This window comes from Platalea leucorodia (genome assembly GCF_965183815.1).
Source record: "Platalea leucorodia genome assembly, chromosome: Z".
Taxonomy (NCBI): domain Eukaryota; kingdom Metazoa; phylum Chordata; class Aves; order Pelecaniformes; family Threskiornithidae; genus Platalea; species Platalea leucorodia.
Window position 1 is genome coordinate 31,658,978 of NC_138858.1, and position 16,235 is coordinate 31,675,212.

The 16,235-nt window shown below is 43.3% G+C and overlaps 2 protein-coding genes across 2 annotated transcripts in view; both read right to left on the minus strand.

Annotated features, from left to right (window-relative positions):
* Positions 1-5,165: 5,165 nt before the first annotated feature.
* On the minus strand, positions 5,166-8,066 carry LOC309602133 (relaxin-3-like; the record flags this gene model as incomplete). Its single annotated transcript, XM_082335459.1, has 2 exons — positions 5,166-5,533; positions 7,835-8,066. 2 exons carry the CDS (start codon positions 8,064-8,066, stop codon positions 5,166-5,168), a joined length of 600 nt encoding a protein of 199 aa, XP_082191585.1.
* A 4,427-nt stretch (positions 8,067-12,493) lies between these two features.
* PLGRKT (plasminogen receptor with a C-terminal lysine) overlaps positions 12,494-16,235 on the minus strand; it is a gene marked incomplete at its 5' end in the record, with an annotated part of 28,961 nt that continues 25,219 nt past the window's right edge. The window contains one exon of the mRNA XM_082335821.1: positions 12,494-15,149. Within this exon, the coding sequence (XP_082191947.1) occupies positions 15,028-15,149 (122 nt within the window). The 3' untranslated portion in view covers positions 12,494-15,027. The remainder of the gene's footprint in view (positions 15,150-16,235) is intronic.

Here is a 16,235-nt window from a genome sequence, read left to right on the forward strand (position 1 = left end):
GCAGTCAATGAGAGTGGAAGAGACCCAAGAGACGTAGTGCTGAGAGACTTAAGATGAATGTTGGTAGTGTAGGAAATCTGACAAGGCGTAAGAAGTACCAGACTTTCCTCTGAAGTGGGAAAGCAGCAATACTGCTACAAACCTTAAGAGGTTCTGAAAAGTTGCTTGGTTGTTCAGGTAACTTGGCCCTCATTGTTCCTTGTACCAGGGCTTGAATCTTCCTGCCCCTCAAACCAGCAAGGTGTCTTAGCTGTCATCAGCCTGTTGTAGAACACACTTATGTTACCGAAAGACTCCGAGACCAACAGGTATCACATTTCAGCAGGACATGAAGGTTGTCCTGCCTCCTGAAGTCTCTGCCTCTCAGGAGCTCTGCACAGAAGGCATAAGACTGCTGGGATCAACGTGGCACTGCACTGGAGCACTCAGCCCCGTGTTGTGAGCTCAAATGAAAAAAAGGGCAGGAGGAAAAAGCATATCCTCACACTGTGTTGCTGCATGGGAAGCACCTCAGGAGATTCCATCTCTTGGCACAGGGACAAAAAGATGCAAAACTACAGAGACAGAGAAGTACTTCAACAGTGGCCTTTGGTGCCAAGACTAGTTGCTGCTGAGCTCAATAACTTCTGCAGTGCCAGAAGCATATAGTCACAGGCAAATTCTTTACACCAGGTTGCTGACAGAGGGAACAACATCATGCTAGCATTAAATAAGCCACTGAAGAACGATACCAGGAGAGCTGAAGCCATGGTGATCCAGTTCTGGTGCAGAGGTGAAAAGCGTGATCTTACTGCACTTCACTTTCAGCTTGTCTGGACAAAACAGTTCCTGAAGAGGCACTGCTCATTGCCAGAAGGGATGCATCACTTGCTGGCTGAGCTTTTACAGAAACTGGAGAGTCTCAGGTCAAAGAGTATAATCCAGAGAAGGCCAAGAGGCACATATTGCTGGGGCCTGTTTGGCTGGCCTACTTCAAAGGGCAGAAGTTTTCAAAGCACAAAGGCAGGAAGCCAGGTTTTGGTTCTCTTGTGAGTTTCTGTTATGTGAGAGATATGCTACCTCGCTCAGCTGTGTTAACAATGATGTGCTCTTGAAAAGTCATAGATGTGCATCTGGCTTTACACACTTTAAGGTTAAAACATGAGAGTAGGCTGCAGTTGAGGAACTTCTAGCATTGCAAATCAAGTATAGGAACCTTCCAGGGAAAATGTAGGTAGTGGGGAGGTTAGGTGGAGGAAAAGAGGCTCATGCACACACTAGAGAATTTACTTTCCTTCCTATTAGTGCCGGTTCTCTAGAGTATATTGGGCAGAAAATAGTACTGGACAAACACACCATGATGGTGCAGTGTTTGATACCAAGGCCTGACCGCAAAGCAGGTGGCACAAAGCAGTCAAAGTAACAGCCAGCTCTGTTGGGCTCTGTTGGAGCTGAAGTCCAGGGAAAGGAGCCAACGGCTCGGGTGTTTGTTCCCAAGACACAGAAAAGCTGTGCCATGAAAAAATTCATTCCATGCGTGATGGAATTCCATGTGGGACAAATGAGAAAAGGCCTCTCTGTCAGCGACTTGCTGATACCAGTGAGTGGCAGGTTCTGTTCTGCTGGGTAGGAAAGGCGTTCACATTTTCTCTTGAGTCTCTGCTGCCTGCTGAGGAGGAAAGAAAGATGGTCGTCTCAGAAAGTCTTCCGAAAACTCAGAGTGCTAACTAACTCGAGGCCTGCCTCTGGCTTTGCCAGAATATAGAAATAAAGGTTAACTTTTTTCCTGCCTATCAGCAGAGGTGAAAAAAGAAAGAGTGAAAGAAAAAAGAAAAGCACATCTACTCCAATAACTCAGAAATCTAAATTTTTTCCTGTATGGTTTAAACAAGCGGCAAAGTAAGCAACTGACCAAATAGGACTAGACAGAGAAGGGAGCCGCGTCCTCTCGGTCCCTGGGGTTTGTTAGATAGCTCTCTGTAGCGCACTCAGCATCCTGCGTGTGGTCAAACTGACACGTTACCCTCCTTTGAGGTACTCGGCTCTAGCTCTGTCACAATCTCCCATTGCTGACTGCTTTGCAGGAGGACTTCTCTCAGGTTTTAAAGGCGGCAATCGCAGGGAATAGGTCTGGAACAGCTGTTGCGTACCCTGCCGTGGATTGCTCCCGTGCCTTTGGGCACCGCTCAAGGAGTTCACAGCCAGACCAGAATCAGACTACACCCACAGCGAAAAAAGGTCCCCAAACCATCCAGAATAATGAGCTCTTGCAGACGCAGACAGCAGTGCCCACACGTGAACGTGCTGATGTATGATTTCCTACCCATGAACTCAAAATAGCTGTTCAAAAGATGTCTCACGCATCGTAACAGATGATTACCCAGAAACTGGACGCTTCCCATGGGTTAAGACTATATCAATGGGGCTGCCATTTCTGTAAGCAGCAAGATGCTAAAACAATGCTTTTCTCAATAGCTAATTGCTCTGTGAATGAAATGGGTGAAAAAAAGCTTATTTCTTGTGCAGAAGCGTATGTTTCTGAACAGCTGTGATGGTAAGCATAGTGTGCTGCTTTGAACTGCTGCGCTCGCGTTTATGCTGCGATATACGTACGGCCGTACTCCCAGAGGAGCTTTCAGCAGAGACGACGAACGTCCTTTTGGTCTGCTATTTGGATCAATATGTCAACTCAGTAATTATTTTACATCTAGAGCTGTCTGCTCCAAAACGTGTTTGCTTCCCCCATCTAACTAGTCAGACACCTCATTTTACATAAAAGGTTTGCTTCTGGTCTTAAAAACATGTGTTTGGACACTGAGTCATGTGAACCGGAGCAGATCGCATCCTCTAGTCCTGTTGCAATCGAGTGACACGTAATTGTCACCTTTGGCTACGTTGCAAAGAACCGTTATAAAATATGGGCTACCCACACAGAAAGCCTTAGAGGTCTTTGAAAACACAATTTGCTTTAAAACAAAGAAAATCTTTGCACACCCCAGTGTATACAGAGAGTCAAATACTTCCTCACTCTAAAACGCAGACTGGATTTCAGTCTGTGCCATGTATCTATGCCATGGCTGACCTGCTAACGCCCTTACAGGCTACGACGAGGCTTATTAAGAAACCCAATGAAAACACAAATGTCACCATTTCTCTGGGTTACGCATACTGACGTATCTTGACTCATGCCTCTGAAAAACACCTGTTTATGTCAGATAAAGACTGATTTTTCTATTTATAATTCTGTCTCAGCATGAAACAGTTCATCTTGAACATTAGTTTCCACTTAAACTATTTATAGTTTTACCAACAGGTTACATCCAACCTGGCAAGTTAAACTCCAGGTTGTTCTGTTCAAGACTTAAGCTCACAGTTTAAGGTTTTAACTACATTTTTGTTTCCCTCAGGACAGAAGAAAGCCTGCTCACTATACATGCAAGCTGTCTACCTGGACAGACCAGTGCTACTGGAGCAAGCAAGCAGAAAAAACACTGTGTTCGCCTTTCCCAATATTCTTTTTTAAAAGATCAGCAGGAAGTTTTCTAGCAAAATGAACAATACCTACACGCTAACGTTCAGTTTCATCAAGCATGGCATTTTCACATTTTCTGTTTTCTTAGGGATTCTATGTACCATTTAGTCTTCACCTTACTAAGGAATCTTAACTTCCCAAGCCCTGGATCCTACTCAAAAACAAGGAACATTTCCCCTCAAACTCCTCCTGTATTCTTCTAGGAAATCCTGATCTAAACAAGGAGTCTCCAACCCCAAAATTATTTGTGAGGTGAAGTGGCTGGAAGCTACGCTGTAGAAGTTTAGCTAGCCTGTGTCAAAGAAAACTGGAGCAGAACTTTACATAGTTACCTTCTCCACTCAGGGTGACGAAAAGTATCTTACAGTCACTACAACAACGGTGTGGAAGAAAACTAATTTCTTGCTAAACATTTTTGTTACAATGATGGAAGAGATCGTGCTTTTCAGCTGGAAGATAACAGCATTCATAGTGAATGTCTGTTCTGCCCAGTCTCTACTGAATAAAACTGGCATGGTTTAAAAAAACAAAAAGGATTGATAGATGCCTAATTGCTGGAAAAACAATAATATCTTAGGAAAAGGGATGAAGAAGTGATGCAGTAATTTCACTAAGCAGTAGTTCAATCAAAGAACACTTTCCAAAAGACAATTTGAAGAATGAAGCCAAAGGTAACAACTGTGCAGTCTAAGCTATGGAGTACACTCTGAGTCAACTACTGCTACAAAGCTACGTTAAGTTACCATGAGCATCATAAAGGTCAGAAAAACCAAAAACCTCGAGTCATCAACAGCATAGCTAGAAATATAACTTGTTACAGTTGAGAAAACCAGCCAGGAAGGCAAAAAGCTCAGAAACTAGACAGATTAAATCAGCTATTTATAAATACAGTAGCAATTAGCAACTTAGAAATACATCTGAAGTAGCGTAGACCAGCGTACCATAGGAACAGACAGGAAGATGCCTGAGTGTCTGTACAATAAGTTACTTGAAGCACATCCAACATTCTCACTTAGCAGCAGTAGGAAAAAAATGGGGAAGTCAGGTAAACAAGGAATAATTAAAGTGTTAATACTTCACCCGCTAACTATTTAAGCCCATCCGTGAATATGAAGAAATATTTAGGCTGCAAGTGTTGTATTGCGGTAAAGTTTCTAGAAAGACAATATTGCATAAAACAATTCTGCAATTACAAGGAAATGGGAAAAGTGTGTTCAAATTAATCGGCAAGCTGAGTCAACTGGCAATATATCCTTTCTGTACAGCTTTGCACCATGAATGCCATTTCAAGAACACCACTGTTGACAGAGAAAGAACAATTCGGTAACGCTTAGTATAATTACACTTTAATGAAACACTTAAGTTCTTCCTAAAGTGTTACAAAGATATAATACATTTGTAATATAAGTGTAAAGGCTCAACATTAAAATGAAAAGACTTAGTAAATAATACAGATTAAAAGTTACTGCAGCAAAACAAAGTTGTTACAACTACACTTGTGGATTTTTTTTTTTTTTTTTAAAAGAAAACCAGCAGTATTGACTGGCACATACAGACAAAACAAAATACAGTGAGAGTTTTCTTCCTCCATGGAGTATTCAATCAAGTAGCACTGCAACAAACATTGATTTCATGCGTAAGTGCAGAGAGGATTTTAAACTCTGCATATAGTACTAATCTCAGCTTTTGTACAGCCCCATTTGCAACACATTCCTGCCAAACCCAGAGATTCTCGTTTTCTTCTGGGATACCTGGCCCAAAGATAACTGTTTGATCCCATGGGGTTTGCAATTCCTGTTCCTCCCCTGTCCTTCTGAACAGCTTCTTCTACCTGGCGAACAAGTTCTTTGAAGTCGTCTGCCACAGGTACGTATTCATTATAGTAATTTAAACTATACAAGTCCTTCAACGCCTCCCATCCAAGAAACGGGCTGCTTCTCTGCAGCTGCTCCCCTTCGGGACCCAAAACTGATTGCAGCTTGAAGTTTCCCAGTAGTTTGTTACTTGCTGTCTGTGCAGAATCTGTTGAAAGAGAAGACTTTTTTAAGTTCAGGCTGCAGAAGGAGTACCAAAAGGAGCGCATAGTTCTAAGAGTTAGCAATAAAAACCATTTGGTTAGTAACAAGAAAAGCACTGTTATCTAGGAGAACGGTCAGTGCTGCAGAGTCTCCACTCCATGGTTTACTTTACTTACAGTTTACTTTTAGGGGAATCTTTATGTTTTAAAGGCTATGCTGCCTGTTAGACTTGGAGAGTACATGGCTACAACTGCAACTGAGGTATAGACACCCCATCACAACCGCAGTGCTGCTGATACAGAAGTCTCAATATTTCTATAGAAACAAAATTTTGCTGTAAAGACACATACCCAGAAACCACACAGAGCGATGTCATGTGGCTCATGAATTAGACCACTCCTCTCCTATGCATAATCACACAAACTAGCATCACATGAAGAACAAATGTAGGGAGGACTAAATAAGTAAATATCGTATGCAAACTGCTTCTTATAGATTGTATTTTTCTATAGCTATTTTCAGCCGATGCTTTCCACTCATTTCTTTCATTTCGCAAGGCACAGCAGAGGCTTGCAGAATTTACTTAGAAACACACTTGCCTCACTGACTGTTCTCAAAAATCTAGCTCTACTGCCTTTCACCTCGCACTGTTTCTCTTGGTTTTAGCGTTGTGGCATTGCTTACTTTAGCTAATGTAAAGAAAAGCAGCTCCTTCAATTCTTAAGTTTAAAAATCCCAAATAAGTGTTTGTCTCGTGGTGTTAATGCTGTTAATATGTTTTTTGTTTGAGAAAGCTGAAAGAACACGAGAGCATCCAGTGAATGTTATATTTGCTTTAATATGGCTAATTAATATATAGAAGCTAACTTTCAGATAGAAGAGCTGCCTGAATATGTTCAAAACTAAAAGTGGTTGTAGCTACTTTACTAATTAGACAGCAACTGCTATTTAGTAGCCTTTTGGGGCAGGGAAGACTTTTAGTTAGACAGCATGCAGCACAGTGGGGGCTCCTTAGTGACTGGTGCTCTCAGAAGCTACTGTTAATAAAAAGGAAAACAAAGTTTGCTGTGAAAGAACACAATCCCAGCAGAGGCTGTACATACGTAATTTGTTATAATTACAAAGGTAACTTTTATCTTCCACTCAACCTCTTGGGAAAAAAGCAAAACATTCCCAAGAAACCCAAAATACTGGCTTCATTAGCTGCCTGAGGTCCACTGTTATTTCAATAACAGCATGTTTAAGCAAGAAAAAAGAAGCTCTTCCATTGCACGTTTTAGCCAACTTTTGTCCTTGTTAAAAATGTTATTTTCGCTATTCAAAATACCAACATAAATGAGAGTCATGACTTAGAATTACTCTGTTACATCACTGTAGTTTGAGAACACAGCCCAAAAACCATTTACTTGCACTTTCTTAACATATTGGACTTGAAACACATGACAGTAAAATTCTCTGAGGAATATTTAACCCATTAACTGTTCAGCAAAGGTCCCTAAAGCAGTTCCTGCTGTTTAGATCATCACCTGAAGCACCAGAGAGTCCCATCCATCCTCCAACGAGCCAACTCTTTTGTACAGAGCAGCACAAGCGAGTGATACAAGCCCCAAACGATTCAAATGATTCCATATCCGATAATGCCCCTCGCAGGGCCCAGAAGGATGAGGAGCAGAGCCGCCAGGCTCCTGGCGGAGAGGGACAATTGAGGCAGGGCTCCCCAGCCCCAAGAGTTACCGAGCTTTGCGAAGGGAGCAAAGCCATACCGAGGGACACTCCCTACCGCTTCCAACGGTGCATCACACCTCCCTGCATGGCCAAGGAGAAACAAGTGTGATTTATTGTTTGTGGGTCTTTTTTAAATAAAAAAGAGTTCAGTCAGCCTCGGCCGCCGGCAGGGCTGCTCAGCCCCGTCCAGAGCAACGCTCCCGAACAGACCAGAAACTTTGCAGGTTATCCCGGCTAATGACGCCCCAGCGACTGCCGTGCCTCCTCCTCTGAATTTGTGGGTTTCCTTTCAGCAGCCACGGGAAATGCCGGCCAGCACCGCCAACGAGAGGGAAAGAGAGGGACGGGGCCGCTCCCACCGCGGCTCGGGGCGGGAGGAGCGCGCAGCGCTGCGGGGCGCTCGCCTTCCCCTACTCCCTCACGTTTTCCCCCATCTCCCCTCAGCACCTCTCCCGAGCGAGGCCAGGCGCCCCGAGAGCCACCTCGGCCCGCGGGGCTGGGCAGGCAGCGCCACCGCCCCGGGGCCGCCTGACGGGGCCGCCCCGTCCCGTCCCCCCGCGGCCGCTCCCCGGACACTCACCGGCCGCGGGCGCCGGCTCGGCCGCCAGCAGGGAGAGCCGCTTCCAGCGGGACCCGCCGCAGGTGAAGATGACGGCGCGGATGAACTCCCGGCCGCACAGCTTCACCCCGTACCCGTCCCCCTCGCCCGCGGGGAGCACGGCGGCCGCCGCGCCCGGGGCGCTGGGCTGTCCCGGGGGCGCCGCGCAGAGCAGCGCCGCCGCGGCGCAGAGGAGTCGCAGCTTGGCCCGCATGGCGCCCGGCCCGGCCCGCCCCGGCCCGGCCCGGCCCGCTCGCAGGAGGACCCGCGCGCCGTCCAACCGCCCGCGCTCGCGGCCTCGAGCCCAACCGCCGCCGCCCCGCGTGCCGCGCGCGCTGCCGCCGCTGCCCGCCCGCCTCCCGCCTTTTATGCGCTGAGGGCGGTGCCGAGTCACCGCCCCGGCCCCGGCCCCGGCCCCGCCGAGGGCGCCCCGCGCCGGGGCGAGCCCCCTCCCCCGCCCCGGTGCCGCCGCTGCCGCCGGCAGCTGCCTCGCCCGGCGCTGCCTGTGCCTGCAAGCGGCGTCGAGGCGCCCTCGGGCAGGGCTCCCCCCTCCTTCTGCCCCTCGCTTGCTGTCGTGGCTCCTCACGCCTCGGTGAAGATGCACCCCACCTTCGGGCTCCCTCCTCGGGCTCCCGGCTCCCCACCGAGCCGGAGACACGCTCCGTCCCCTCCGCCGGGCACTCCGTCTCCAGCTCAGCTTCTCCTGTTTGGTGGTCAAGTACCGGTTGCCGATGCCCTCTGAAATGACTCTTAAAATGTGAAAAAGTTCTGCTCATCTGGTTTTTCCCTTGCAGGTCTAGAATCTGCATAACTACTCCTACATCCTAAAAAAGTTGGCTGACGCAAAACGACCGAAGCAAGTAAAGTAAAATAAATGCACTTCCACAGAATCGCTTAAGCCGTGGACACCTGAGGTGGGATTTAAAAGCCTGAATTCCTCTCAGGTTTGTCATTCTCGAGACCCATGTTCAGTGGCAGCCGAAGGCACCCAAGTGTCAGGGTCACCTTGGCTCCGGCACGCGTGTCCTGGGGATGTGGAGCTCGGTGCCCCGTGTGTTTCACCAGCAGCCCCCAGCAGGCTCTCGCCAACAAAGGTGGCATTCTTTGGGCTCACTGAGCAGAACAGTGCGCCCTGTGAAAGTAAACTTTGCTTTTGGGTTTTTTTTTTCGGCACAGTAGGACAAGACGTGGCTGCTCATAAACAGTCATACTGTGGAAAACCATAAAAGTTCATCTCTCTAAAAATACAATGAAGCCGTTGTCTATAGAGCCTTTTGCATGAGGGCTATGCTTTCTATCCCTTGAGTACTGTTAGCGTATACAGAAAAACCCTCAAAACTCAATCTAGAAGGAGAGCACGCAGAGGACATTCATCCACAGCCTAGTGTACACAGGTGAATGATTCACCTGTGCTGGCAGAGAGGACATAGACTCCAATCACTTTTTCAAGGAGGACTTCGGTGTTTTACACTGAGCTGTGTCTAGAAGGAGGCTGTCAAGGGCCGGAAGAGTGAGCAAGCTGCAAAGTTGTCTATACTTGGACTTTCTTTTTTGTCCAGTCTTAAATGTTTTCAACAGTGGTACCGCTTCAGCAGTAGACACTAACTATGACCTAGGCTGTTACTAGGATGCAATCCGCAGAAGTGGAGGCTGCCAATCTGAAATTCCTGAAGAACAAAACCTTGATCTCTTTCTCTCTCAGTTAAAGTCTTAACTGCTATTCTGTTACAGACAACTTGTGCAGGGGTAATCACAACTTGCATTTTTAAAGAGAGCAGCAGCTTGATCTTGTTGGTGTCCTGGACTTTTTCTGAAAATACCCATCACATCAGGTGAACTTACTCCTGGACTGTAAGTGGTCTTGTAGGCAAGGGAACTGTTTTCTGTGACTGGAGAGCTGTAGTCATGTGCAAGAGCACTACCAGGACTTTCAGGGCAATAAGGAAGGTGCCTCCTGAGTCAGGCAGTGACTGACCTGGTGATGTATTCAGCTTGTAAATGAATGTAATTTATTTTATACCCTACTTTGATGCCCATGCCCAATATTGGATCGAGTCTCTAAAAGCAGCAAAATGTCAGATATGTCTTTCTCAGAGTTCTTACCGGGCAATTTTGAGAGAGGTCCCCAAACAGCAGACTGATTTGCCAGTCTAGCTGGAAAACTCCTGACTCTCCACATGCTTTAGTGTCAAATTTAGCTGGACCATCAGTTACTGTGGCACCACATCTAACTATCCCTAAGCAAAGGGAAGCATTATGATGGCCACCTTTAGTTATTTGTGGAGCCACACGCCCGTGTGTTTCACCAGCAGCCCCCAGCAGGCTCTCGCCAACAAGGGTGGCATTCTTTGGACTCACTGAGCAGAACAGTGTGCCCTGTGAAAGTAAACTTTGCTTAAGTTTAACTTTGCTTAAGCCCAAAAAAAACCCACCTCATTTTTGCAACTTGCCTGAAGCACATGACCTCTGACTACAGCTGCTAAATGCAAGCACTCAAGAGACTGGGAAACAAATAGTTCGAAACAGTTTTTCTGACCTCACCTGCTTCTTCATCAGGGCTACTGAATGTGGAAGACAGCACTTTCTGTGCTTTCCGTCGTGCTTGTTGGTAGGTGATAGAGCACAGGTTGTCAAAGAGGCCTGGGAGGGAATGTCTTTTCAAGACATTCATAATTCCTCAGGGGAGCCCACACTGCAGCACTCTTCATCACTCTTCTTGTTGAAAAGCATAGGCTGCAAATGCGCTCTTGCTAGGATTAAAGACTGCAACAACAGGCAGCAAGTTAATGAGTTTTATTAAGGATCATATCTGAATGAGCTGGCAGCAGTCTGACAGTGCTTAATGTTACTGTGCTTAACGCAGTTTCACTAGTAGGGTGTATTGCTCAGCATTTTTCCTCCAGCCATATTTTAGTAACGTTGCCTTTGCATCTAGGGCTTTCAACTACATCTACTGTGATTTGAATAACAGATTATAAAGAAACTTATTAGTCATATAACTTTAAATCATACAGGATCTTATACAGAAAAGCCTAACTGGCAATCTCTCAGTAATTTGCCATGAATTTAAATCAAGTCAGAGGCTAGGTTTGTTTATCTGTTCATCATAGCTAGAATAACTATTTCTATTCAAAACAATACATGCAGAACAAAATAAATAATTTAAATACAACCAATCTGAAGTAACTATCCGCTTCCTTACTGTTTGCATTATAAAGAACAGAAAACAGCAGAGCACAGAAATGAAATTCCATTCGTGATCCGTAGGATCTTGCACCATAGATACATTCAGTGTGCTGCCTCAATGCAAGTATTTTTTAGTTTCCTAAAATAAGTTAAAGATGATTGTACCTTTTCTCTCCCTTGCACTAAATTTTGAATCTGTTGGCCAACAGCAGTCGAAGTTTATAGAGGGTAGAGGATGTTTCATGAAAACAGGTGGCTAAATAAAAAAGATACCCTTTAACAATACCTTGAATGCCTTGAACGAAAGGCTTATTCACATGTTAAATGTCAGACAGTCTACACAGAAGATCAGATGTAGGGCAGAAATGCAGACGTCATTAGTTTTTTTTCAGAGACTTCACTTCAAATTCATGCAATTCACTGCTGCAAGAACTACGTAGTTTTTGAAAGTCACCCAAACAGGAATTAAAAATATTTCTTAAGTTTGCTTAGTACTAGACGGGATTCTGCCAGAAATGTGCAATACCCCTGCATGCACATGATTGGTGACTAAGTACCAGTGTTATCCAGCTATCTTATGTAGGGCTTCGTCAGAAGATGATCATGCATTTTAGAAAGCAGTTCGCCTTTAAGAAAGCTAATAGTTAAAAAATGAAGAAATCCAAGCATTGTTACATAATGAATTCCAAGACTGAGTAAGCAATTTAACAATAATGGAGAAAGGATCTCGTTTGTGTATGTCCACGTAAGTGCTTTCCCGTTCTGCTTTTAAAAGCAGTGATACACAGTCATAGTCATAACATAACTTCAAAACGTTTAGGAAGGGGCTGTAAGAATTAACGTTCCCTATCATAAAGGTTCAGAAAAGTTAAATCATTCATCCAAGGAATAAAGGAAGAGACCCCCCAAAAGTAACTTTGCTTGTTTTTTTCAACGATACTCATGTATCCTATCAAAACCGGGTTAACAAGAGAAGCGTGGGGCAGCAGTTGTGGCTCGCGAGTAGCGTGCACCTTCTTGGATTCTAAATGAGACACATCCATGGGAAGAACACAAAGAGCTTAATTTTGACATCCTAATCATGACTGACTTCTCACTTTCCCAGAAGAATCCTGCTCTGAGTGACACTGATTCAGGACACACGGCTATCACACCTGAGGAGCAGAAAAACCAACAGGATTACGGTGGTAAGAGTAGTGCCCTCAGGCCAGAACAACCTCCCCCTGCAGTTATTCTCCTTCTCTGCCCCAATGATTCATGAAAACAAAGACAGTTGCTGTGATATATTAAAGTAAGTCTTACAGCTGAAGCCAGCTGAGCACCAACGACAGAAGGGAGTAGGATGTTTTAGGTGTTTTATTTATTTATTTCTATGAGTACAACGGGTATGATGATCGCAGGCAACTTGTGCTGTAAACATCTATTTCCCCGAAGCAGACCCTGTCAAAGGTAAGCTTTCCTGCTTGCTTTCATTGTTCTCTAAAGGAAACCATACAGTTCTGCCACTCTGCAGCTGTATATCTATGTGACAGATATGACTGGGCTTGGCACATGTGAGCTCTGGCAGTAGAATAACTACTCAGTAACAAAGAACGAGCATCTTCAAAACAAAAGCATATATTTGTCAAGAAAAAAAGCAAAGCTAGCAGTAAAAAGCAAAGGCAGTAAAGGTGACTAACCCTTAACTTCTTGACGATCTTTGGCACATTCCCTGTAGCCCGTTTAAATCCATTTCTGGGTTTGGCATTAGACTGTCCTGCTTCGGGCCTGTTGCCTTTCCCTTATAAACTTGGTAACTTTCACTGACACTGACTGTGTAACACTGAATTAAACCTGCCCCATTTCCATCACTTTTTAGTGTGGAATCTTGCAATGGATTAACACTATTGATCTAAGTTTAACCTTTGGGAGAAAAAAAATTCAAATTTAGCTAGGATGGGGTAATAAGTAGCTATCCTATTATCTCCTAAAACTGCTGTCTGGGTCATTATTTTGCTTAGCCTGCTTGCTTCCTTTAACACCACCATTTGATCAGCAATCTATCACAAACACACATACGTTAATTTCTAATTCACAATGGATAGGATTAGGGTATTTCCTAATTTTCTAGGATTTGTAGGTAAAACTGCTGTATGGACTATAAAACTGCTCTCTTGTAAAAATGTCTTTCAGAGGATTACAAGGTAGGTTAAAAGGCACAGGTGGAGACATACAAATACCAAAACAAGCTGGTTTAATTGGTTTTCTTTCTTGGAAGAAAGCATATCAATAGATGACAGAGATCAAAACAAAACAGGCTATTATAACGTCTTCAAAATTAAAGCAAGGTAGACTTCAGAACTTGGAGGAAAGGTAGTAGATGATCTGTTATTCAAAGCAAAACAAGTAAGCAGGGATACACATGTCCTCAGAGTAGTACATAATATAGCAGCAGGTGGTGAGGCGTTGTGCTATAGGACAGGCAGAAAACTTGAGGTGGTCTTGGGCTGTGTTTTGTGAGTTCACAGAACATGGGTAGCACCATAGGCTGAGTTGAGGCACGCCTTCCAAGACAACTAAAATCATTGCCTTAAATCCAAAACAGCCAAAGTGTAGACCAAGCTATTATAACCAAACAAGCTATTATAACCCATTTTATCACTCGCACATTAAAATGCATCACATTTGAAATGTTACAGATTGTATGCATCGTTAACATGCAGATGACAGAACCAATTACAGAAGTGATTGAATGCAGAAGTGAATGCACTTTCAGACATCAATCTTAACACAGCTACGGGAACTGTGCTATTAATTTCTTCTACATTGAGAAGCTTTTGTTTTATTATATATTCACCTTTCTTACTGTAACAACATTCTAATTTTAGTCAAGTAGTCTTCAAAAACAGGTTTGGGGCATTATCTCCAGCTGGAATTTAACTTTTAACTCAATAAATTTTCAATACAGACTTAGGCTTAATTTGTTATTGGATGCTTTTCGACCATTTGTTTTTCATTCCACAATTAGACTAATGCTAGAAGAGTTTCCATCGAAACACAAAATAATCTGTTTTTAAACAAGATTTCCAATACAGAAAGATGCATTTTTTTGCCAAGTGCAACATCAGAACACTAAAATATACTAAAATTATATTCTCAGTATATACCATGCAAAGGCCTCAGTAAAGGCATGCAAAAAATCCCTCAGTTTTTCAGTACTTGTAAGGCCTCCTGGATCTACCCATTACAAAAACATGCATTAATAATTTTGCTTGCTGTTAGCCTAAGTTAATATTCATCTTAGTAGTGAAACTCTGATTTCATGTAAACAAATTATCCTGAGTTTCAGAATGTCAAACAAGCATGAAAAACATTCGGGAAATAGCTACATAATTTGTTTTCTTTTTGAGAAATTATCTCTGCTCATACTTTAATACAGTTTTTACTGAGAGTAAAACACACAGTTAGCAAGTGACGTGTTTACTTCTGAACCTACTTCTGATAAAAGTTGTTTACTCCAGAATTCGAAGCAGAGATGGTGAGTTTACTGCCTAAAGAACAGCAAATAAAAAGTGTCTCATTTTTCAAAGAAGTTGACTGTCTATTCCTGATTTCAAATTGAGCTGTGCATCCTTAAATATATTTGAAAATTATGACCATATTTATACAAATTTGGAACTACCAGTTAACTTATTTTTGTTGATTATAGTGAGTTTGGTCGGTACCAGACATTTTTACTACAGGTGAAAGTTATTTTCAGACTCTAAATAGACAGTGGAAATCCAGTATTTCATTCTAAACAAGAAAAATATACTACAGCAACAATGGATATTTTCAAGAGATACATACAATATTAAAATCATTGCTTTAGAAAGTACTGTTTTTAAAAAATTATTTTTATATTTTGGTTTTATAAAAGCTCATAATTTTCTCAAAATGTTAATGATTCATTTATGTCCAAAACGAGTATTACAATCACGTTTCAGGTATTAAGCTCTAATACTATCTTCCTATTTTTCTATGAAGAACTTGCTCTGAGATCTTCTGATTTTCTCCAGGTCTTCATAAGTGAGTGGTCCTTTTGGCAATTCTAGCAAAGTGCTCTCCGTGTCCAATATGTTCTCTGCTTCACCTTAAAAAAATAAAAAAATTAAATACATTTCCTCACCCTTACTGTGAGAAAGCAAAGGAAGTTAAAAAAAAAATTAAGAAACCAATTAAGCTCTTCTTGTTTGGGCCAGAACAACAAAATAGCAGGTCACAGCTATGTATTTTACAAATGAGCTGATGCCAATGTAGCATTAAAGTTGACTTTCAGGAATTTTGGACTGGTGGGATAACTGCACACGGAAGTGTTTGGCCTGAACTGAATATCTGCCTCAGGCTGCCTTTGTTTGAAAGAACTTCAGCGAAAACAATCAATTGTGCTGTTGTTGTTGCCGTTTTTGTTAGCCCCTTTCTCCTAAAAATGACACTGCGTTACAGTAATGGTTCGTTTAGAGATTTATTACACCCATGCTTTGGAATGGAGGCGTGAGATACAGCAAGGACTTAGCATCACCACGTACTTCGTACCAACCCCATACTGTGTTTAGGAGTCTGAGAAGAGGGTGGATCTGACATACACATAAAAGTGTACGTAAGCTTTAACAAGTAAATTCCCTGTACACAGTATCCTAGACATGCCACATTTGGGCACAATTTTTTGTCTTGTCTCAGGCCTAGGCTAAAAGATGTCAGGCCACAGGCAGAAAGTGGGTAGCACAGGACTTGAAGAAGCACTGTTCAAAGCATACTGCTCATAAAAAGGTTTGCTGATACAGTTATCTAAACATGCAGTCGTAGCAGCATAGCAGGGAAAAGTTGTAGGGTGCAGAATGCTGTGGGTAAGGCTGGAATGAAAACATCTAGGACAGAGAATCCAAAAAACAAAGATACAGACTGAACATCATATGTAAGTTGTGGTGGTCTGATTGTGATATAATAAAGGATGAAGGTTAGGCAAAGAATGTGTTTGTTTCGGCTGATGCCATTTGGTACAATGCCAACAATCTTGTTTACCTATGCCTCAACTCCTAGCTTGATGATCATTACGGCAGTGATTTGAAGCTGTATTTATGTGCAATAAACCTGACTGAATACTGTAATGCAGTCAAGACTGTGGTCATTCTTTAAAACAGGAATGAACGCTGAAATCTCCAACTGCAATTTTGGCAGT